Here is a 25,238-nt window from a genome sequence, read left to right on the forward strand (position 1 = left end):
AAGGTTTTTTCCATAAGGCACATCACTGTCCTCTGGCCCTCAGGACACCAGCACTTCCGCATTATGCTTGGGGCCATTTTAAATACCAAAATCACCACCAAAAAGGACAAATGCATGAGAAATGTGGGACTGAACAGAACAAGAAAAGGACACATGCATGAGACCTAAAACCAAGAAGCAGAGCACTGCCTTACTCAGCTTCAGCTGGGAACATGCACGTTGAGTGACGCCTCTAAAAGACCATAAAGCTCCACGGATGTTGATTTGGGGGGGTTACAAATAAACAGTAGCCATTAGGTGAACTTGCAAATATGAAATCTGGAAATAATGAGGATCACTTATACGTTACAAACACTAAATCTAATCAGAATTGATCAGGCTGATGTAAGATCATGCTCAGAAAGTCTCCTTCTCTTCCCCTCCCCCAATACCATTAAGCACAAAGCCACAGGGAGGCCAGGTGCAGTGGCTCACACGTGCAATCCTAGCTCTCTGGGAGGCCGAGGCAGGTGGATCTCTTGAGCTCAGAAGTTCGAGACCAGCCTATGCAAAAGCGAGGTGCCCTGGGCATCTCTAAAATTAGCTAGATGCTATGACAGGCACCTGCAGTCCCACATACTTGAGAGGCTGAGGCAAGAGGATCACTTGAGCCCAAGACTTTGAGGTCGCTGTGAGCTATGACACCATGGCACTCTACTGAGGGCAACAAAGTGATACTGTCTCAAAAAATAAGTAAATAAATAAATAAAGCCACAGGGAATAAAATTTGAAAAGAAAATATATGACAAAGCATGGACATCCCAAAGTCAAGCCAGCCTCTAGCCTGTAAACAGAACAGAAATTCCAGTGCTGAGGGCAGCTGAATGCTCTGTCCTACTGTGCCCAGGCCAGGAACAGGCAGGACGAGACCAGGGTGCCCATGTGGGAGGGGGCCCTTAGCAGCAAGTACCGCTCTCTAGAAGGGAGCTTGAAACACTGCCCCGGTGTATGGGGAGCCATAGGAACAAAAGATAGTACCCAAAAAGGAGGAACTGTGTGCGCATGTGTGCACGTATGTGTGATGTGGTTGGGCTGGAGGACTACTCTCTCATAAGACAGACATGCAAACTAAAATGTCATTACACATAAGGAAAACTAACGTCAGACATGACAACCACCAGGATTTGAACTTACATCAGATAAAACTACAATAGGAGAGCAATCCAAAGGTAACTTGAAAATAAGTTAGATGCATGTTCTGAATCTTTTGGCTTATTTTTGGTTGGCTAGCTCCTTTCTTTTTAAATGAAGTTGAAAGATAGTGTATATCTGTTGCTACCATTTTAACTGGAAAATTATAGGATTTCTTATGGCCCTCAGGAGTGTGAGGGTTGTAGGACAGCTGCTGGTCCCCAGACACTGGGCAGTTGGAGGTGGCCTGGGAGGTAGAGGCCAGGTGTGGACTTCCAGGAGGGAAGCTGGGCTTCACTCACGAGGACAGTGGGTAGCTCCCCGAGTGCAGAGCAGTCACTGATTACAGCGATCACCACTGACAACTGTTATTCACAACATTGCTAGGCCCCCCACCAACCCCTTCTCAATGTGCAGGGTTAAGCTACAGAAAGCCATTTTTATGGATAACACAAAGCTACAAGGTAACAAAGGCAAGGAACAACTCCTTGAAAAGTGGATCTGAATCAAGCAGGATGAATTTCTGTACATACGGTTTTCACTAACTCAGCCACGCACAACCTGAGGACCCTGCATTCCTGAAGCTCCTGTGTGCCAGACCCCCTCTGTGGAACACAAGATCTATTCAGATTTGACTCTGTGAAGCAGCTGCCCATCCCAACACATCATTTCTCTGTGTTCTGGCCAAATTAGGCTCAGATGAAGAGGAAAAAGGTACTCCTCAATGGCCAACTGGGAAGATACTGGGGCAAAGGCATGTCCAGGCCTGCCCAGCAGAGCATAGACCAGGGCAGAATCTCCTGGGCAGCTCCACGTCCTGCCCCCACCTAGACTCAGCCACCTTCACACCGCACTGAAGCTCAGTAGGAACAGACCACAGGTTGGACAGTAGGTAACTTGCTAAATTCATAGTTCTCTCCCTAGGTAGGTGAGTAAAACTGAGCCTTCAGGAAGAGATCAGGAAAATGGATAACGGAGAAGGACTAATTTATAACCATGGTATCAGCCTCCTTGGATTTTCTCTATCCTTCCCCATTCTTCCCCACTGGAGGGCCGTCCCTGCTGTCCCCTAAAACACACCAAGCTGGCCAGGCACACTCCCTCAGTGTTCTGTTATCTCTCAAGGGTCAAGTCTGCCAAAAATGTCAACTCCACAGAAGGCACTCCCTGGCTGTCCATCAAAAACAAGGTTTCATTTCCACTAATCTACCGGCCTCATACTAAGACTAAACCATATTTGTTAAATTAAGATGACTGAAGTCATTGAGCCATTTGACATCAAGAATAACAACTATTACATTTTAGGGCTTTTCTTAATTTCATGACATTTTACCTTCAAGATTTTAAAGTCCTTGTTTAACAAAACAGTACTGTGGCCAGGTTTGGTGGCTCATGCCTATAATCCTAGCACTCTGGGAGGCAGAGGTGGGAGGACTGCTTGAGGCCAGGAGACCAAGACCAGCCTGAGCAAGAGTGAGACCCCATCTCCATAAAAAATAAATAATTATATGGGTGCGGTGGTACCTGTCTGTAGACCCAGCTACTCAGGAGGCTGAGGCAGGAGGATCGCTCGAGCCCAGGAGTTTGAGATTGCTGTGAGCTAGGCTAATGCCCCAGCACTCTAGCCCAAGCAACAGAGTGAGACTCTGTTTCCATAAACATAAACATAAACAAACAAATAAAGAATAGTGCTTTGATGGAGAAATACCTGCATTTGTAGATGATTTGTCTAAAAAAACCGTCCTCTGATGATGCTGATAAGGCATGGTCTATGCATCTAAATTAGACCTTCTTAACTACTTGGAAAAGCTTTACAAGTTTCTTTATATAAATCTTCATGTTTATACTTAGATACATTTTTAGCTATTCTCTTACTTTCCTTACCATTGTAAATTGGTTTTATTCTATTATTTCTGTATGAATGGTTTAAGGTTAACAAGAAACTACTAAATAGCAATCTTCTGCACATAGGTACTGTCCTAATTTCCTATGGCTTCTGAAACAAATCACCACAAACTTTAGTGGTGCAGAACAACACAATTTTATTCTCTTACAGTTGTGGGGTCAGAAATCCTAACATCTATGTGTGGGCAGCGCTGCCTTCCTTCTGGAGACTCTTGGCTGACAATCTGTCCCTTGACAATCCCAATCTCTAGGGGCCACCCTCCTCCTTGGCAGAGGATGCTGGCTTACATCACTCCAACCTGTTCCCCGCCGTCATATGTCCTACCACTGAATTTAGCCCTCTGCTCTCCATTTCCTGAGGACCTCTGTGGTGACACAGGAACCACATGGATGATCCAGGATCACCTTCCCATCTCAAAATCCTCAATTCAGTCACCTCTGCGAAGTCTCTGTGCCATGCTAGGTAACAGATTCACGGATTAAGTAATGTGTTTCAGGATTAGAACATGGACAATTTGGGGGAGAGGGTGTTATTCTGTCATACTGTCCACCATATATGTTTTCCTTTTATTTTGCCACTTTACTGAGCTAACTTATTAGTCATAACAGTTTGAGTTGACTGTCTTGGATTTTCTACACAGGTATCATCTTCTGCCAATAATAACATAGTCTTTCTGCTTTCAAAATTCAAACCTCCCCTATCTCCTTTTGCCCAATTATTTTGTTCAATATTGTTTTTGATTTATAATTTTTAAATGCTGAAGTGCTGAAACATGTAGAAAAATACAGATGTTAATAATATAGATATCCATTCGCAAAACACCAAGATTTCGATGTTAACATTTTGTCATATTTGACTTAGGACACCATTAAAACACATGCCATTCTAGAATGCAACGAAAGCCTACCCTGGCCTTGTTTCTTCCTCTCTGGAGAACTAGCATGCATCATTCCCATGCACATTTGTATTATTTTTATATTTTCAGAAATTTTCCCTGAAACAATGAACATCTCTGGTGATTGATTTCTTTATTCAAAGTTATCTATGTTAATGTGGTCCATTCTTTTAATTACTGTGTGACAGTCCACTTTTCTTTTTTTTTTTTTTTTTTTTTTTTGTAGAGACAGAGTCTCACTTTATGGCCCTCGGTAGAGTGCCGTGGCCTCACACAGCTCACAGCAACCTCCAACTCCTGGGCTTAAGCAATTCTCTTGCCTCAGCCTCCCGAGTAGCTGGGACTACAGGCGCCCGCCACAACGCCCGGCTATTTTTTGGTTGCAGTTTGGCTGGGGCCGGGTTTGAACCTGCCACCCTCGGTATATGGGGCCGGCGCCTTACCGACTGAGCCACAGGCGCCACCCGACAGTCCACTTTTCAAACCACAAAGTCTTTATCCATCTCCCAGCTGAGGGACAGTAAGTTAGTTCCACATTTTAGCTAGTGTTTAATCACCACCTGCACACACGTCTTGTCCTGCACACACAGAAGAATATCTCAAAAGCGTCCGCCTGGATGCAGAAGTTGTAAGTCAGAGGGCCTTGAAATCTTTAAACTAGTCAAGTCTCCAAAGTGCCTGAAACAGTTTGAACTACACTAACAGTGTTTGAGTTAAAGTACTTGCCCACAACTGTGTCAACATTTGGTGTTTTAGAGCTTTAAAATGTTTGCCAGCACAATGGGCATGAAACAGGCCTGCACCATTGTTCTGTCGGCATCTTAAGAATTCCTCATGGGTGTCAGCACCATTTAGAATGTTTCCTGGCCATTTGCCCACCCCCCACTTCTGTAGCCGACTGTTCCTCTCTCTAGTCTACCGTTCTTTCTCTAACTTCTATAGTTAATTTGCTTCCATCATTTTCCTTTCCTAACATATGCATTAAATGTAAAATTTCCCTTCAACCCCTTCTTTAGCCATCCAATAAACTGAAATTTACTTAGGAGGTTTTTCCTCCTAACTATTAGTTATTACAAGTGTGCTTTTCAGGCTGATGTCACAGAACATAGTCTATGTGATGACGTTTCCTTGATGCCGCTGAGACGAGCAGCCTAGCACAGTCAATTCCTGTAGACGGCCCATATGTGCTTGGTAAAAATGTGTTTTTTCCAGCTTCTTGTTGCAAAGTTTATACATGCCCATCAGATAAGCTTGTCCACTTTGTTGTAAAAGTTTTTAATATGCATATCTACTGGTTTCAATGAGATGTGTACTCATTAAATCTACACCTGTCAAATAGCTATTAGCAATTCTGTCAAGTTGTGTTTTATAATGGAAAGTATAGAGCTGAGCGTATTCAAACTCAGGGTTGTTACTTTATTTGGTCTTTGTATCACTATGTACTGCTTTTGTCTAAAAGACAGTTTTGTCTGATATTATTATGGCTATCTCAGAGTACTTTTGGTTAACATAACTCTAGTCTTATATTTTTAACACCTTTATCATTTTAATGATTCTGTATGAGGCATACATCTTGTAAGCGGCACATAATTTTACATGTCAATTTATGAGTCCAGTTATTAATCTATGAGTTTTTTAACTGGATTTATTTGTTTGTTTATTTATTTATTTTTGAGACAGAGTCTCACTTTGTCATCCTCAGTATGGCATCATAGCTCACTGCAACCTCAAAACTCCTGGACTCAAGTGATCCTCTTGCCTCAGCCTCCCGAATAGCTGGGACTGCAGGCACCTGCCATAACACTCAGATGTTTTTAGAGACAGGGTCTTGCTCTGGCTCAGGCTGGTCTCAAACTCCTGAGCTCAGGCAATCCACCTTCCTCAGACTCCCAGAGTACTGGGATTACAGGTGGGAGCCCCCGCACCCCGCCCTTAACTGGTTTTATTTTTAATGCTTTCATTTTGCCTTTTACTTCTCCTTCCCTGTTTTCTATGGGATTTGTTTTTTTCCCCAGTTTTTGGCCGGGGCAGGGTTTGAACCCACCACCTCCGGCATATGGGGCTGGCGCCCTACTCCTTTGAGCCACAGGTGCCACCCATGGATTTTTTTATTTTTCATTTTTCTCCTGTGCTTACTTGAAAGTTAGGTGGCTAGCTTCACTACCTTTTCACAGGCACACCTAAGTTGACAAAACCTCCCAAATAAGAGAACCTTTAAATGCTGTGAGCTACAATCATACTCTCTCTCTCATACACACACACAGATTTTGCTTCCCTGTTAGAATTTAGATGAATTCCTTCTATGTCTAAGTCTCCAGTGACCATTATTCTTGTTGACATTTTATTAGTGGATTCATTCAGATCTGCCAACTTATTTACCAACTTCTTTCCTCTCTAGCACTTCTTACATCACACTCCCTCCTAGGTTCAGTGGAGCGCATCCTGAATCACTCACTCTTTGGGTAAAGGATTGAGGTTGTACACACTCGTAGTCTTGTCTTAAAAATACCTGAAAATTTCATCCCTGAGTAATATTTAGCTTGGTATAGAATTCTAGACATGTTCCTTTGTAGGTTATCTGAATGTCCCCCCTACGTAGGCTATTTTTAACATTTTTCCATTGCCTTGGCCATTCCAAAGATCTATCACCAAATGTAAATTTGCTTTTAACTTATTCCCCTCAGGTCTCAGTGCCCTCCCTCCAATCCGAAGGTTCATGCTTTCCATCAATTCTGCAAACTTCTCTATCAATATTTTATGAAATGTTTTCTCTCTCCCTTTCCTTTATTTCTCCTTTGAAATCTTGTAGATATGCTGATCTTCCTCATACATACATGATTCCTGGGTGTCCTTGACCTATTTTTTATGTTCCCTATCCTTTTCCGTCTTTTGTCAGGTGCCATCTGCTCTTTCACCTGCCCACCAAGATTCATGGATTGTATTTTCCTTCCTAGAAAGTCCGTGTGGTTCCCTTTACTTCTACCCCTGCCCTTTCTTCTGTGGTATGTGCATTTCCTCTTTTGTCTTTAACATCTGGCCTCACTGTTCACCAGCTCATAGTCACCCTGCACCTCTCTGAGGACATGTTGCCACCTGCATTATAAGGACGGGGCACCTTTGACAGGCAGTGCCAAGTCTCACATTAACTTTCTGGCTTGGGATTTCCCACAACGGTCTGGTAATGTAAACCTGGTGTCTAGAGGTGCAGACCCAAGTTTTACTTCTCATGGGAGAAAAAAAAAAAGCCTTCTGTGTTTCCCACCTGGGAGCCAGGGCTGAGGCTTCCCTGGACGGACAAGTAGAAATGCGTCCATCCTGGGCAGTGCCTGTGGCTCAGTCGGTAGGGCGCCAGCCCCATATACCGAGGGTGGCGGGTTCAAACCCGGCCCCGGCCAAACTGCAACCAAAAAATAGCCGGGCGTTGTGGCGGGCGCCTGTAGTCCCAGCTGCTCGGGAGGCTGAGGCAAGAGAATCGCTTAAGCCCAAGAGCTGGAGGTTGCTGTGAGCTGTGTGAGGCCAGGGCACTCTACCAAGGGCCATAGGATGAGATTCTATCTCTACAAAAAAAAAAAAAAGAAATGCATCCATCCTGCTTCCCAGGACACAGCTCACAGGCCTCCTAGCTTTCCGGGGAGGCTTGTCTACAGCGCCTCAGTTCTGTGCACTCCATGGGTTCCCACCTGCCTAGTGTCGAAACCCAAGGCTCTTGATGAAACTGGGCCCAGCAGAATGAGTAGCTTCTATAACAGGGAGGATACACTTATTCCATAGACCTGAATGAGGGTACAAGAAACATAAATTTCTTTTATTTTCCTAAAGCCAATCTTGATTTTTATCCTAACCTCTTATTCCTCCTGATTAAAGGACACTTAATAGATCCAATTCCAAGTGAAATCAGTAACTTTAATGTACTGACTTTGTTTAATCTTAGTCTGGATTTTTCTACACCAGCATCTTCTCTGCCGGGGGGCATTTATGCCCTGGAGGACTCCCTGGCGCTGCAGCTGCTCTGCTGCATGGGGCCCACGGCTGCTTGGTGCTATCTCTAGGCTGAAGTCCACTGACTCAGCCACGTAGAGAAGCCACTTTCCACTGCTAGTGAGCACATGTCATAAATACATGACACCTTCAGAATCCAACTGTATGCCTCAGAGAAACTTTTCCTGAGGCCCCGGGCAGTGGGCTGCTCTCCCAGGCCTCACTGTGAGCGCCTCGGCTGGCCTCTGCTACAGCAGCCCAGGCTGACATTTACAGTCCTTTTCCCTTTCTAGGCCTGCTCCTGGCATTTTTCCATCTCTCTTGGAAGTTTGTATTTGCATTCACATCTCTTACTAATATTTTATTGCGTACTTGTATGCAATTTATAGTGGGAGGCCTGCCAAATTAGTTTGGTCCGCTATTTTCACCATTATCAATTCTCTAGAGGTCAACTACAAAAGCTGGAAAGAAAGCTCCCTGGAGATTAAGCACAATATACCCTTCTCCCTTGGTGTTTAATTTATAGCCAGCCATTTAACCTCTCTTGGCTTCATTTCCCTCATGTACAAAATGTGGGGTTTGTACTAAGCATTTTCTAAGCTCCCCTCTAGCTCACAAAAACATTCCTTTAGAGCTGCCCCCAACCTCTCCAGACACAATTTAACAGGCAAGAGCCCCAGCCAGCCACGTCTGCTTGCGGCTCTGGCCAACAAGGACCCAGGCAGCACGCACATGTACAGAGAACAGAAGTCTTCCCTTTTAAGTGATCCAGAACAGCCTCTTCCTCATGGCAGTGCAGCTTTAACACTGATGCAGGAGCCCGGGCCACCTCCCTTTATACCCTAAACTCTGAACAGGGGAGCTCAGTCCAAGCATTAGAACACACCCAAAGGTGATGGGAATGGGAGAATCCATCATCAGGGACCTCCCAGCACCACCCCCTACAGTCACAGTCAGATCAGCCGTAACGACTGTCACACCCATGGAGCATCTAAGTATTCACCTACTTGGTTAAATTTCCAAGGTGTCTGAGGATCTGTTTCATCACCAGGCCACACTGAGGGGCCTGGGCAGGAGATACAGAATGCCACGTGCACTAGCGGCATAAAGCGCAGGCTGCAGGGCTTTGATTAGTGGGAAATAAAACAGACAAGTTTGCTGGAAGGCCAGGTGGAAAAGAGATCCTAAGAGCTGTAGGAAGGATGTAAAGCCACCCTTCTAAAAGGAAAATATTTGCAGGTTAATAAATCAGTGAACAGTGGCCACTCGGCTCAGGCTCTCCCGCCGGGCTACCTCGTGTCCTGCAGGAAACCAGCTGTAGAACGCAGGGGACACAGGCAAGGACACAATGGAGAGAGTAAGGGCAGCAGAGGGACAAGGACGGCACGTGGGTGTCTGCATCTCTGAGAGACAGAGGGTGTCGTGGGGTGCACTGAGCCCCCCACACAGACCTGTTAAAAGTCCTCACCCCAGAACTGGGGTGTGAACTTATTTGGAAATAGGATCATTGCTGTTGCAATCGAGTCAAGAGGAGGTGCGTTTGGTTAGTGAGGGTGGGCTCTGATCTGATGACTGATGTCCTCATAAGAACAGGGACACCAAGACTCACACAGAGGGAAGGTGACCACGGGATGGAAGAGCCAGGGTCTGGAGGGATGAGGGGCAGACAGAGGCATGGGTCAGGCTGTCCTCAGAGCCTTCAGAGGAACTGCCCCGGCCCACAGCTTGACCCTGACCTTCCACCCTCCAGCACTGTGAGAGAATACATTTTGGGTGTTTTGAGGTACCTAGACTGGAGACTCTGTCATGGCAGCCCAATGGAACTCTACTGCAGAGGGCTAGCAGGATTGAAGAAGAAAGGAAGAAAGCTGTGGAAGGAAGCAGACAGGCCAACAAAGTAAGGCCCACATCCACACCTGCACAAGGGGCCAGGACGGGGCATGTGCACACATACACATGCCCCCAGAAACAGACACAGACACCTGAACGGCCCATTGCAGTACGTCCTCAAACCTAGGAGGATGACTGCTGTCTTTGTCAACTACAGTAGGAGGGACAATTCCGGTCAGTAGAGACAGCAATGTCAGCCTGACATAGTGATTCCACCCTCCTTGAAGTACAGGTTGTCAGACGTTGTCCCTGGGAGAAAGAGAGAGGGCACAAAGGAAGAAGGCGAAACAGACGGGAAGACTCAGAGGGAGAAACCAGGCTCACTGATGACAGGAAGCCACTCCAGGCCCCTGTGTGCCTTGAGGGGGTTTTGGGTGCCCAGCCCAAACTCTGCTCTAAACAACTGACTGTGAGAGCTTTGCAATCTCCTAGTTGCGGGCCAGAGTTTTCCCCAACCCTGTCCTGACCCAGCCACTGCACCACCCAACACTGAGATGTTTTTAGGGACTCTGACGGCCCAGCATGCACGGGCTTCAATAAATACTTGCTGAATAAACGAAGACTTGGTCCAAGGGCACATCCTCCCAGAAACCTCCCATGCCCATATGGATAACCCCCACTAGACATCCATAGGCATTACTACAGCATTGTACTCTTCACATTATTTTTTGTAATTTCTCTGTGTCTAGACTCCGCCTGTTCCCCCTTTACAGGGAGATTATTAAGGAGTAAGTAATAGGACAGTCCACAGCAGGGTGCACCTGAGTGGTGGTCCAGACTGCACCGTGCTCCCCTGCTCAAGTCCCCTCTGTGGGTATCTGGTACACCCCCCCACCCATGTTTATTCTTTATGTTAACAAAATGAAAAGAGTTCTGGGGACAGGCTGCATCCAGTTGGCAGGAGGGAGACATTCCGGGTTGTTCTCTCCCTTGGTCGCCTGCTGTGAGTCAGCACCGAGGCCCACCCCAGACTCCCCTTAGGTGAGCAGGACGCCTCTTACACTCTGGTCTGGGCATCTAGAACAACCCCTACTCTAGAGGACCCACACACACACACTCAAAGGGAACAACAAGCACAGGGACAACAATCTTATGCCTTCTGGAGCCCAGCATGGGCAAGCCACACCCACCAACCTCCGCGTGTAGATTAAAAAGTTGGACCCTGAAAAGTCTCCATGACTGGCCAGAAGAAACTTTGCAGGGACATTCACTGAGCATCCTTACGCTCCAGTCCTCAATCACAGAATTCAGTCTTAACACTAGCAACACAATTAGATCCTATTTTCATTTTCTATTTGACTAGGCTTAGAGACCCTAACTCTACCTAAGAAACCAACACACGTGCACAAGCACGCCGAGAGTTACAGAGCAAACCAGAAACACGTGCAACATATTTGCTCATCAACCCTTAAGACCTACATGAATTGGGAAACTGACTCTTTGTAAACAGTGAATAACAGGCCTGGGCTCCATGTCAACACAGTGAACCCCATTGACTGCTTTGCTTTCTCTTTCCACGGAGACATTGGTTCAGCACCACAGAGCAGGCACTGGTTTCACGACCCTGTTATTTAGAACCCACTAGAGATCATCTGTTAATTGCAACATCTCCTCAGACTCAGGAATCCCCTCCCAGCTACACCAAGGACAACAAGCAGCTCTCCTCTGAAGACTCACAGCTCACCGGGTTCATCTTGGCAGAGCCAGAGCTCGGGAGGCCAGCAGACTACAAGCCCACACCACCGCACCCGGCTCTCAGAAATTACCGTTGGCCACCTACATCTCAAAGCGCTGATTTTACACAGCACAAGCTGTATTACGTGTGCATTAAAACTCAGCTTTGGAATAAAAGAGCAAATGGTTTCTAGGTCAAATGTAAGATCTTGTAAGTAATATGACAGTAATAATTATGAAATATATGTGTCATACTTGTATGTGGGACATGTATGTAGGTAACAGGGATACAAAGCTCCTGTGAACATCCGCTGCAACGTGAACCTGGTGCTGTAACCGCTCTGAAATGTCGCCATCAGTTCTAACTATGGCAGTAATTTGGTGTATCAAAAGTGGAGGCAAACTTTTCATTTGAAAATCACAACATTTTTAGGTTCATTTGCACTTCCACATGGGCCTTTTGCTTTTGGATCTCTCTCCCTCTCTCTCTCTGTCTCAATACCATCTACCAAATGTAAGCTATATGCTACATACTGGCACAGTGCATCTGAACAAAAACTTTTTCCAGCCAACTCGCAGAATTTGTTTAGCTGAGGCCAAAGTAAAATTGTCACATCACTGCAGGCCAGTTCCAGCACCAGCGAAGGTACAGATGTGTGAGCATCACAGTGATTGGAGTCAAGAAACCGCTAATATAGTACAGTCAGCTATTATTACTTTGTACATCTAACTTAAGCCGACAGTGGCCAAGCAGCAGGGACATTCTCAGAAGTTCTCTGAGCACAAAGTCCAGGAATGATGAGTGTGGTACCGCCAGGTGAACTCCTTCCGTCAGTGGCAGGAGGAGAAAGGAAGGGTTGAGTAAGGCCCCTTTGTGCACAAGCTGGAACTCACATTACTGAACCAGAGAATTAGGTGGTAAAGGAAAGTCAAGGGCCTAGGGGCCACCCTAAGACTGGGAATGGGGGGCTCAGTTTGGAATCTATACCCCTAGGGTGCTGATGGATCCACCAAGAATCCTAATTGTGATGTTAACAAATGGCATCAGCAGCTACTCCTTCTAGGTGCTTGCAGAGAGCTAGGCAAGCCCCATCTTCCCTTCCATCTGGAGACTGGGCAGACCAGCACCACACCCAGAGCCAGCCCCAAGGGCAGGATAGAGCCACCGCCCACGCAGGCCTGATTATTTGCAAGCGGGGCTCAGGACAGCTGCACCACACCACTGGGGGTAGTGCACCACTGAGACATGTGGCCTGGCATTCTGTGGCTCTTTGCTTCCTGTTTGCACGGCCCTTTTGTAGTTGCACACATGTACACACACACACACGGTTACCTTCACCAATCTGTGTTTCTGTGTCTTGGAGAGATCCAAGGCAAACTTCTAGAGTCTGATTAAAACTTCACTTGGCATTGAGAACACATGGAACACACATGGGTTTTAACCAAACACTTGTGGGTTAACAACAGCAACAAAAAAAGTCAGGAGACAACCCCATCTCAAGTAAAAAAAGCACATTAGAAAGCATCTTATTCCAAGCTTGCAAAGTTGTTCAAATGCCTAAAGTGTCAGGAAAAGAATCTCACCTTACGGCACTGAATTAGAGAAATGTTGGGAAGTGGTGGCTGAATGGAAATAAATATTTCTGTTAAAATTTTAGTGGATGGCTTGGCGCCTGTAGCTCAGCGGCTAGGGCACCAGCCACATACACCGGAGTCGGCAGGTTCGAATCCAGCCCAGGCCTGCTAAACAACAATGACAACTACAACCAAAAAATAGCCAGGCATTGTGGCGGGCGCCTATAGTCCCAGCTACTTGGGAGGCTGAGGCAAGAGAATCGTTTAAGCCCAAGAGTTTGAGGTTGCTGTGAACTGTGATGCCACAGCACTCTACCCAGGACGACAGCTTGAGACTCTGTCTCAAAAAAAAAAAAAATAAATAAATAAATAATAAAAAATTTAGTGGATGGTCACTTCTTTACCTCACTGAGGAAACATGCTGTCCTAAGTGCAAAGGGACCCCATGGGTGGTTTATGAGCTCCACATGAAGAACAGCTCCCATCCAGCCCCAGCCGTCTGAGGTCCCCGCTGCAGGAGCCTCTGCCAGTCCACATCCCAACTTGAAACAAAGGGCTGCAACATATTTCCCCAGGGAAATAGCATAATTCTGTCTGTCTGCTTCCCTCCTCCCACTGTCTCCACCTGCCCATCTGCCCTGCACCACCTCCCAGGCTAGACCCCTTAGCAATTTACAACACAATATCCATTTTTCCTGGGACCTAAAGAACCGTGTGTGATGTAGCCCAGGGCCACCCAAGGGAACTTTCTGTGGGTGGGGAACATTCCAGACCTATGCCACCCATTGTGGGAGCTTCTCCCCACACCGAAATGTAGCCAGTACCCCGGAGGAACTGAGTCCTTAATTGTGTTTATTCTAATTGACTTAAATTTCCAACACACACAGCTGCCATATTGAGATGCTGACTCAGACTCACTCCACTGCCCCATGGCCTCCAGGGGCAGATCCCTCTGAGCCAGGGCCCTGCATACACTTCCCTCCCATCCCCATGTGCTCCACATCCAGGCTTCGGATCAAAGCACAGCCATCTGCCCCTCATCAAGATGCCCTCTTCTCTTCTAGTTGCTCCCCAAAACCTGACCTCTTCCTTAGGGCTACTCACCACACCTCAAAATGTTATAGTGACGTGATAGTTCCCCTAAGATGCTGACTCTTCACCCACACGCATGCCCCAGAATCATGCACAGAACTGGCTGCTGGGGTGACCAATATCTGTGGCCCAACCTATGGAGAAATGAGTTGAGACTCTAACCATCAAAAACTATCTTTCTGGCCAGTCAAGGTGGCTTCTAATGCTCTGGAATGCCGAAGTAGGAGGACTGCTTGAGCTCAAGAGTTTGGAGACCAGCCTGAGCAAGAGTGAGACCCTGTCTCTAAAAATAGAAAAATTACCCAGGCATTGTGGCAGGTGCCTATAGTACCAGCTACTTGGGAGGCTGAGTAACGCAGGAGGATAGCTTGAGCCCAGGAGGTTGCTGTGAGCTAGGCTGATGCCACAACACTCAAGCCTGGGGCAACAGAGGAAGACTGTGTCTCAGAAAAAAATCCCCCAAAAATACTATCCTTCTAAGGAAACGTAGTCCCGAGGCTCAGAACCCTAAACAAGCTCACTTTCTGCCTGCAGGTGGTGTGAACACAGCTGAGTCTCACCCAGAGGACAGTAGACTTTCAGGGACTGCCAGAACATCACTGTCCTGGTACGAGGTGCCTCTCATGCACAGCTGGGTCTGCCAGGTCCACAGATATTGACCTAGGCCACAGACAGATACCTGACCCTGCCAGAAGGGCCAGGGTCATGTGCAAGGGCAGCAAGACAGTCATGTTTGTTTACTGCATTTAACATCCTAAGGAGGGCAAAAATCTCTTCTAAGCAGGCTCCAAATTCTGGGCACCAACCTACCCCTGCCCTGCATGGCAGAAAGATCTGCCTGGTCCTGGTGTTAAGAAGCCAACCTCTACACAGACAGATGCCCACACCACCACCATTGGTCCACAGTGAGATGAGAAGGGGCCCGGCAGCCTGTGTGCTGCACAGAAGCCCCTCAGTACACAAAGGGACATTCTAAGGACCTTCTAATCCCCAGGAAACTGTAGCCCTGGGTGTCTGGAGGTGAACACACCTCTGGAAGGACACAGGGACTCCTCAGCATGCAGTGCAGGGGGTGGGGAGTGGTTAGGAAACTACTGTGGTTCTTGGGAGCTGTTCTATAGGTTGAATGGAAATACACAGGCCCTTCTGATAGTTGCTTGTTGTGGACTGAATGTTTGTACTTCCCCCAAATTATATTGAAACCCTAATCCCCAATGTGATAGCATTTGCAGGTGGGGCTTTTGGAAGGGAATTAGGGTTAGATGGGGTCCTGAGGGTAGGCCCCACAATGGGATGAGTGCCCATACAAAGAAGAATCAGACAGAACTCTCTCCACCATGTGAGGATGCATTGAGGAGGCAGCTGTCAGTGAGCCTCCCAGAGCCCGCCCACACCTGCACCTCCAACTCCAACATCCAACCTCCAGGACTGAGAAAAGAAGTGTCTGTTGTTTCAGCCACCTGGTCTGTGATGTTTTCTTATGGAAGTCTGAGCTCACTGATGCAATCTATGAACACAAGGTGACCATGTATGACTCAGAAGGGATCATTTCCTCTAATAACGGCTCTGCACCTGAGGGAAACCTGTCCTCTCATCCCACAAACCCAGGGTGCCTACGAAGTGTGCCAAGTGAGCATGCTCTGACTGCAGGCCTCGGGGAAAGGCCGCAGCATCACGGCAGAATGACTGCTCCCCAGATGCTGGTGAGGAGGAGAGCCTCCTGCCCGCCCGAGACGCAGACATGCACTGTTACATCCAGAAAGATAAACACTCAAAAGATAGTCACTTGGCAGCAGGCTGCTTAGAGGTCAAGAGTCTAGTTCCTAAGGCTTCCCCTTCCAGCCCTGGGGGGTCCCCAAAGCCCTTCTTTCCTTGCCACACTGCCATCTGCCCACCTATCCTCTCCCCACCCACCTGCAGCCCAGCCAGCACACCTGAGTTGGGAAACACAGGAATAAAGGTGGTGATCCAGCATGCACACCATCGGGGGGCAACACTGGGCCAGGAGGCCTACCTCACACACCCCCATCAATTCAGCCCCAACTTTGAGTAGAAGGACAGCTCCACTGGGGAGCCTTCCTCCTGACATTCTGAAAACATTCAAAGAGCACCTGCTCCCCAGCTGACCTTTCAGAGTTGGGATCGGGCTCTCCTGTCCATCCAGTTGTCCCAAAGGATCGTTTGGGTCCGGAACCTCCACTTCACCTGGGAAAAAGAAACCAGGGCACACATTAAAGAGGTTTGCATTTCAGGAGCCTTTAATTTTAGCAAAGACAATGATATTCTAGCAGAACTGCCCACTGTTTGTAGAAAATAGAAAGGGCTAAGACATTATGGGATCTTCAAGAGGGCTTTTGTAGTATCAGGTTTGATATAGCCATAAAGCTGATTCTTACACTTACCCCAAATGTAAATGCCCTGCAGCCTAAGCAGGTGAGGGAAACAAGAGAATGAAGCCCTGGGAGAGGGACAGACAGAAAGAGCAAGAGAGAGAAAGGAAGAAATTAAAGCCCTGGGTGGCAAAACTCGTGTAGTCAGACTCAGCAGAGGGCCCCTGGTAATTAGGTAATAAATTCAGAATTAGAGACTTTCTTAAGCAATTCATTTCTCTCCCTGCCCCCAGACCGGTGGGCAGCAGCCAAGTCTCTGTCTCGAATGTAAAGGGCATGAGGGGTACCGAGGCTTTTCATTTCCTGTCCACACGCATCCTGGCATCTCTGAGCAGCCATGCAGAGGCTACGTCTTTATTCCCTAATCTCCCCACAAACTGTACTGCCCTCTGGGGACAGGCATAACACCCTGACGGGGCTAGTGATTGCATTTTCATCTTCCCCGACACACGTGAACAGTTTGGGGACAGGAGGTGCTGCACCCCAGGGAGGAACCAGTGGTCCCATCATTAAAACCCAGACAACATGACAGAACACAGGCAGGAGTGAGCCTTGCAAGGCAGACAATGGAGTTTTGCTAAGGAAGACCTCAGTTTGGGTTTGAAATTTTAAATTGGCACGCTACACATACTGTCACTCAGCACTGTTTAAATGCAGAAAGACCACATGAAATCAAATACACTTGCACTACGTACACATGTTGAAAACAGACATCAAAGTTATTAACTGCTTAGAAACTGACAGATGGTGTGAAACAATCAAATAAATATATACCCCAAAGAAAAATAAGCGTCGCTAGCCCAATTCCACTGTGGAAAAGATTTAGAGCTCTTCCCAGCCAGCTTCTCATTCCAAAGCAGAGTCAATTTCACACGTGAAAATTCCACTTCCTCTGCAAATCATGTCCAATTGCTGAAATCCTTAGAATCAACACTTAAGCTTCAACAAAATTAGGCTCAGTTACTGTTTGCCAACTAAGAAATAGGAACACCACTTCTATTTTGAAGTTTTAAAATGTCGTCGTCCTACACTATATAAAGTTTAGGCTCAAGATGCTGTGGCCTCCTACAAATGATAAACAGAAGGATGTGGTGAGGAAGTATGTGAACTCTGGGGGGCAGGGGTGAGTGAGCATAGGGCCTGAGGGCTTCAGCACTTCCCAGCTCTTCTGGCCCTAAAAAGGACTAAGCATACCCCCCAACCACCACCAAATAAAATAAGGAACAACAACAAAAACTGCCACACACACACATCGAAATGTTACATTCGCTATCTGGAATTATAGGAAATTAAAATTTCTTGTTGCATTTCATTTTAAAATGCCTCTCCAGTGAACAAGGATCAATTTCTTTTATGGTGTGTGAGATATAATTCACACACCATAAAATTCACCATTTTAAAGCATACAATTTAGTGGTTTTTCGTATATCCTCAAGGTTGTGCAACCATCACCACCATGAAATTCCAGAACATTTCATCACCCTCCAAAAAAAACCTTGTTCCCATTAGCAGTCACCCTCCCCCACTCCACCTTCCCAACCCCAGTAACTGCAAACCTGCTTTCTGTCTGTGTGGATTTACTTATTCTGGACACTTTATATAAATGGAGTCATACAATGTGTAGCCTTTCAAGCAAGCATCAATTTTATGATTAGATTTTTGAAAATGTTTGCTCTGTCACAGAAGAACACTAGACCAGAGCATGCTGTTCCTATATAATTAATAAACCAGGACACTGAAGGGCTGTGTTAGCACTGGTCAGACCTCTGCCCAGACGAGGGGCTCCTGGAGAACAGGACCAGGAGAACACACAAGTGTCCTGGGAGGTGACTGAGGGATGGCAGGGAGAGACCAACCCAATGACGCAGGAGCAGACAGGCGTGCATGGTGCATGGGGCAATACATGACCACACTGCTGCTGCTGTTGCTGCCCGAGGCTGGAGAATGATGGCCAGGACATAGAGGGTGAGGGAGGATTTCACTGCCACCAGTTTAGGGCCACCATAACAGATGTCACACTGGGAACTCACAGGCGCATCTACACGTAACACTGAGCGAACCACTCTGTGTCACCATGCCCTGCCTCAAAATGACTGCTACCTCCGCTCAGCTACTGTCTGATTGCAGTCTGTGCACCCAGGAACATCTCTGAGGTGCCCGTCCTGGGTCGTGTTTATAATGAAGACCTATTTGGCTTCCACCTGGTGAGGAGACCCTTGTACCGGACCCATGTCTTTGTGAGTTGACTGGATATCGTTCACTGGGGTGATACAGATGAGTTGACTAGGGCAATGGGGAGAGGGGGGCTACAGAAAGGCCCTGCAGCCTTCAGCGCCACCAAACAGAGCTTGAGAGGAAACTCGGCTGTCCCGACTCCTCCAGACCCCTACTCAAGGCAACTAGCACATCCTTCATTTTGGTAAAATCCTAGTAACTGTGCCTCACACGTCCATTAAGAATGTCATGCATGTGACAGGCACAGCTGCCCTAGATTTTCTCCACTGGACACATGTACAATTTCTCCCAGTGACAGTGCAGAATGATGTAAAGCTCCTAAAGACCAAACTCTTTGGAGACATCAATAGGGAAGTCGTGATTTATAAAGCTCCTTATTAGGTATTTCATGCTGAAAGAGAGAAAAACATTTAATATGAAAGAAGGATTTAAGTACTGGTTATAATGGAATGATGTTACATTAAACATATACTTTCATCTATGACAAAAATACACATTGTAGAAGCAAAGACTAAATGTAACGTGGTATCCTGGATGGGATACTTGAACAGGTAAGGATATTAGGTAAAAACTAGGGAAAAATGAATAGTGGTCAGGAATAATGTGCCAGTATTGTGTGACAGACGCACCACATCAGGGGGGACACTGGGTGTGGGGGTTATGGGGACTCCGTGTGCTACTTGTCCGTAAATCTGAAAACATTCTGAAGTTAAAAGTTTATTGAAAACCAATTACACATTCCACAATATGGTTTAATACTTTAAAACCAAGGTGCACAGGAAAGAACCACATGAGATGTCCCCAACACCTTAATTCTTACTGGAAAGGGCCCCAAAGCCGAGCATGAACGCTAACCATGTGAACAGAGTGTGACACATACTTGTCGCCTTGAATGTATATTATTCAATGATTCTTGCAGGGTATCAGAGGATACTTACAGATTTAGACGCTTTGGGAAATGCTGGGTTTTTAGTTGGCTCCTACATTAAGTACCACTGGCTTGGTGACACCAGCCCCTACTCAGAAACTTACTGCACAGTCTTGCAAGCACTATAGGAATGTCCTGCATATCTGGGACTGACCCAGTTGGCATTTGCCAAATGACTAACAGGAAACGATTCACTGCCAATGCCGGTGAAGCTTGTTAGTTCTCAGAGTTTCACACCCACACGTGCAATAGCTAAACACACAGATTCTAATAATAAGAAATTGCCCAGCTGTCAAACACAAGTCTTCCGAATTCATTTTTCTCAGCATGGACCTCTGATGAAACATCTCGATTTACAGCATCAATAAGATAAAGATGTATTTGCAAAGTAGAAAGTGGGTCTCGGCCAGGCGAGGTGGCTCATGCCTGTAATCCTAGCACTCTGAGAGGCCAAGGCAGGTGGATTGCCTGAGCTCACAGGTTTGAAACCAGCCTGAGCAAAAGCCAGACCTCGTCCCTAAAAAATAGCCAGGCCTTGTGGCGGGCGCCTGTAGTCCCAGCTACTGGGGAGACTGAGGCAAGAGAATGGCTTGAGCCTAAGAGTCTAAGATTGCTGTGAGCTGTGGCACTCTACTGTGTCTAACCAAGTGAGACTCTGTCTCCAAAAAAAGTGGGTATCCTCGGATTCCCAGGCATTTCCTATAGTGTCACAATGCCCCCTCTCTTATTAATAGCAGAAGCACATTAAGCAAGAATTTATTAATGAAGTTCAACCCATACCCTTGGTTGAGTCCGTGGTGCTATTCTAGTTTTGATCTGTGTTTCTTTTGAACATTTTTATTCGGACTTTTCGTCCATTTAATCTCCTCACCTGTGGATCTGAGTCACTATGCTTATTGTGATGTAATTAGATGCACTCTTTGGAATAGCCAGACAACTTCAAAGCAGTCTCCTTTTAATTAGTGAAGGCATTTTATTCACCAAAGCCTGGCATTCCTCTGGATTTGGTTGTCCTCATGAAAAGGTATGAGAGAAAGAACAGAGAGAAAGAACAGAGTTGTGGCGTGGAAAAGGACCACAGCTCAGGAGTGTGACCACGCTGCAGACTGAGAGACTCTCGAAGAGCAAGTATAATTTTTCTTTTTTTTTTCTTTTTTTATTTTTGTAGCAAGTATAATTTTTCAATGCGATGCACTAAGTGGAAATTAGGGCATCCACTGCCCAGGTGCAACTGGAAACATCAGTCACATGTTCCAGAGTGACTACTTAGGTCAGCAACTGTCAAATCAAAAACACCATGGTGCCAGGAAGGCAATAGTTAAGGGAAAAAAGTGATTAAGTGGAAAAGAGCAGAGTTTAAAATCCTACAAAGATGAGTAAATTAGTCTGGGAACTGGGTCAGAAAAAGTGTGTCCATAGTAAAGAGCCCTGAGAACATTAGGGGGATGCTCTCATTAAAACACTGTGCTCCGGGTTTAATTGCAGCTAGAAACCCACATAGCATTCAAGGTGAGCTGCCAGTACCTAATTGGCAGTAGCCATAACAGTTTGTAATTTTTTTATTCTCATTATTTCTAACTTGGAGTTGAGTAAATACAAGACTCTGGTTCTATATCCCTTTAAGGCAGGGTTAACTCTACTATGGAAGTAAAAATCCAACAACTTGAAAATGGAACAACCATTTCATGATTTGACTTTTGCTTTGATTCCAGCAAACAAATTAAACCTGAAATGTACCAGCCCAACTCCCTCCAATATTGCCTTCTGCCTCTGACAGCCCCAGGGCCCCCAACAAAAGCCCGCTGTCAGGGGCCAAGTGGATATTTGGCTGTTGGGGGAGGGAGGCTGCTCCGGCAGCTGAATTGGGGCCTTTCACTCTTCCCACATCTGCAGCCCCTGGCGGCCCAGCCATTGGGCCTGGGAAGGGGGGAGGCACCCCACTCCCACCCAGGGCAGTGGGGAAGGTGAGATCCTGTCCCCTCCCCTGATAGCTGACAGAGAACTCATTTCTCTAAATAGCTGCTTGTTTCTGTACCAAAGCCAGTTTAAAAAAAAAAAAAAAAAAAAGGGAAAAGGAATACGAGGTAAGTACTCCTATTATCTTTTCATTTGGTTTCACAGAAGCATTTTTTGAATATCATTTATTCTCAACATACAAAAGATCACTTTTTCACCTTGAATCTCAGGAAAAGTTTTTAATGAAAGGCTGGCAGTGGGAAAGGGACATTAAAAAACAAACAACTTAACACTAAGTAAAAGGGAATTAAACTGCACTGTCCCTTGGCATGAAGGTTTTTTCTACTCATTTAAGGCCTGAAGTCCAGGCCTCAGCGCTGTTCCCTGGTCCACAGACCCTGCTGAGGACACTCAGGGCTGACTAGAGGAATCCTAGGGCAGAGGGCGGAACCAGAGGAATGGACTCTGAGGGCATAGAGCAGCTTCCGTCAATGAGGAATCTGCATTCCAGTCTAGCACAGGAGGTTTAAAAGCAGAAGACTCGGGCAGCCACCACTTCAGAGTCTCTGGAAGCGAACTGTGGTAAACACCTGACATAATCAAAGGTGGGTACAGCCATCTTTTCTGTAAGGAAGCTTCTGTATTAGTTTCCTGAGGCTGCCATAAGGAAGCACCCACCACAGACCTGGTGGCCTGAACAACAGAAGTGTCTTGTCTCTGGTTCTGGAAGCTGGAAGTCCAAGGCAGAGGAGTAGGCAGGTGGGCTTCTTCCAGGGACTATGCAGGGGAGTCTGCTGCAGGTTCAAGGATGACAGTTCCTCCTTTTGTCTTCCTGTCACCTTCCCTCTATGCCTGTCTGTCTCTGTGTCCCTTCTTAAAGGACACCAGTTCTACCGGTTACAGCCCACCCTAAGGACCTCCTTTTAACCTGGTGACCTGTGTGAAGACCCTATCTCCAAATAAGGTGACATTCTGAGATCTAGGGTCAAGACTCCTAGACCTATGGGGACGCAATTATGAGTATCATTTGCCTTCATGACTTAGTGCTGATGTGAAGGTGACTTGCATGACTGCCAGGCTCAGACTGTCAGGATGGCCACCCTGAGGGACAGCAGCCCAGTCTTGGGCTAAGCACAGAAGCTACCCACACACCAGAAGGACTATCAACAACCCGCTAGTGACTCTGGTGACCCCATACTCCTCCCTCTAATGCCAACTTCCTCCTTATGACCATCCCAAACTTGAAGGCCCCAAGTCCTCTGCACGTAGCAGCTGATATGCGCTGTCCTCTGAGCTCAGTTCCCACCACTGGGGTGCCAGTGGCAACCCTGGGACCTCCCCCATCCCAGTCTTATGCTCAAATGAGCCCTTCAGCTCTCATCTCTCTGGCCACCATTCCTTTTTCTCATCTCATTTACACCAACACCACCCATGCCACCCACACCGCCAGGTGCAGTGTGGGTCAGCCTGGAGGGCCTCGCTCAGGCTGAGGAAATAGCAATGTCACACACACTGTCCACACAGGCCCTCACTGGACTGCTGGAGCGGAGGTCTCCTCCTGTCTCAGTCACCCCGCAAGTCTCTCCCCTTCTCCTGTCATCTGAAAGGAAACCTTTCCCTCTCTCTCCATCCCTGACCCCTTGATAGCTAGCTTTAAATGACACCAAAGTACTCATAACTCCCAAATCACCTTTCTAGGCCAGACATGCAACCAAAAGCCTGACTCCGGAATCCCACCGCCTGTTCAGGCCCCCATTCTACATGTCCACGCGGGACTCCAGCTCCCCACCCACCCTGCCACAAAGTCACACCCCTGCAGGTCACCTGGCTTCATCAGGGCTCACCCTGCTGTTGGCTAAGGAGCTGCCTTTGACTCCTTGCCCCTCCTCTGGCAGCACCCAAGCCCACTGCCCCAGTCCTCTGGTCAGACAGGCCTCCCTATGTGACCTGCCTTGGCCCCAGCTGGTCTCCAGGCAGCAGCTAAAGGAAATCTCTAAGGAGCTTCAAACACCATGGCCTACTACAGTGGGTGAAGCTCAAGGTGTACAGTGGGGTGGAGGAAACTAGACACAAAGAGTGAGCTCGTAACCACACTTGTACCAACTTCAAAGACAGGCAAACATTGGTGTGGAGATGGAGTTGAAGGCTGGTTACACCTGTGTGTTCATTATTCAGTTCCCCATACCTGGAGAACAGCTTGTGCATGGGTCATTACAAATGTTTTGAGATACACAAAACTAAAGAAATATAAAATCTGCACAGATGGAAGCAAACCAAGCCCTCCCAGCAACACCAACAAGCCAGCAAGTTGAAACTCGCGTGGGTGAATCAGAAAGGATGCTGTCAAGTGTGTTTCTTGGAAGTGAAATAATGGACCAGAACACAGACTGTCTCCATGCTTTCGTAGCGACCTATTAGTTGCATTTATTCTTCCCCCTGCCTGGAAGATGCTTCCCCAGGCACGCACATGGCTGATGCCTCCTCACTCCCTTCAGGCCTCCAGTGTGAACCCTGGAGCCCCTGGATACCCTTATTTAAGGCACTTCAGCCCTGCTCTCTTCAGAGCAGTGCGTGTGTGTGTGTGTGTGTGTGTGTGTGTGCGCGCGCGCGCGCATACCTGCCTGCTCTGTCTTTGTATCATGAGAGCAGAATCTGGGTTATGGGTGTGTGACCTGCTCCCAGAACACATTAGGTACTTGAAGAACATGTGATGAATAAACAAATGCTGATGGTAACCAGGTACCATTGTGATCATTGTTTGAGAAGCTTTAAGTCTTGGCTCACAGTTTGAAGGCTGCAGCCAGGACTTGCACCTGCTACAGCTGTGGGGTGGTGCCCACTGTGCCAGAGCCACCTCCTCCATGTTTTGCCACCACTGCTTCCCAGAGGCAGAAGATGGTGTCATGGTTACGAGCCCCCAAGTCACAACTCTGCAGCCCTCGGTTCCTGCCACCGTTTGTGGGCTCCCACAGCCACCAGGACTGCTCTACAAGGTGCAATAGGCTCCTGCTCCCCAAACGTCTAAGGAGCACCAACCTGCTTCACGGCCACTGGACCTGAAGTTCCCCAAATTCCCTGGGAGCTCTGGCAGGCCCAAGGTTCCCAATGTCCCTGACAACGGCCCCTTCCATTTGCATAAACATCCTAACAATCCCAAATGAACAAAAAGAAACTTTTACAACTTTAAAACTCTCCATATATTACCCAACCATAAAAAGAGCCAACTGATGACCCACACATACAGCAGAGCCACCTCCATACACACTCTGCTGAGTGAGGGAGGCCAGACTCAAAAGGCAAGGAACTGGAGAATTTGCTTCCAGAGTAGGGGAGTGAGGGCGGGAAGAACTTGCCCTCCCTCTACACCAATTAAATGTGGGCAGAACTAAAATCAATAATTTCACCACTCTGGGAGTTGATTGGAGCCCCAGAATGAAGTAAAAAACTATCTCAGAGAACTTCCTGAACTCTGATGGGACAGCAGGTCTGGGCTACTCCCACTGTCCTCCGTCCCCAGCCCAGAGGTGAGGCAGCCAAAGCCGACAGCCT

At 47.1% G+C, this 25,238-nt stretch overlaps 1 protein-coding gene across 3 annotated transcripts in view; it reads right to left on the reverse strand.

The window, feature by feature from the left end:
- The window catches only part of ROR2 (receptor tyrosine kinase like orphan receptor 2), a 212,502-nt gene that overhangs the window by 34,613 nt on the left and 152,651 nt on the right, over nucleotides 1-25,238 (reverse strand). For all 3 annotated transcript variants that reach the window (XR_008377500.1, XM_053579054.1, XM_053579057.1), the window contains exon 2: nucleotides 16,308-16,385. Coding sequence is in view for 2 of the 3 variants with exons in the window: in XM_053579054.1 (XP_053435029.1) it covers nucleotides 16,308-16,385 (78 nt within the window). In the remaining variant the exon portion in view is untranslated. The remainder of the gene's footprint in view (nucleotides 1-16,307; nucleotides 16,386-25,238) is intronic.

The sequence above is a fragment of the Nycticebus coucang genome, chromosome 2, assembly GCF_027406575.1.
Source record: "Nycticebus coucang isolate mNycCou1 chromosome 2, mNycCou1.pri, whole genome shotgun sequence".
NCBI lineage: Eukaryota > Metazoa > Chordata > Mammalia > Primates > Lorisidae > Nycticebus > Nycticebus coucang.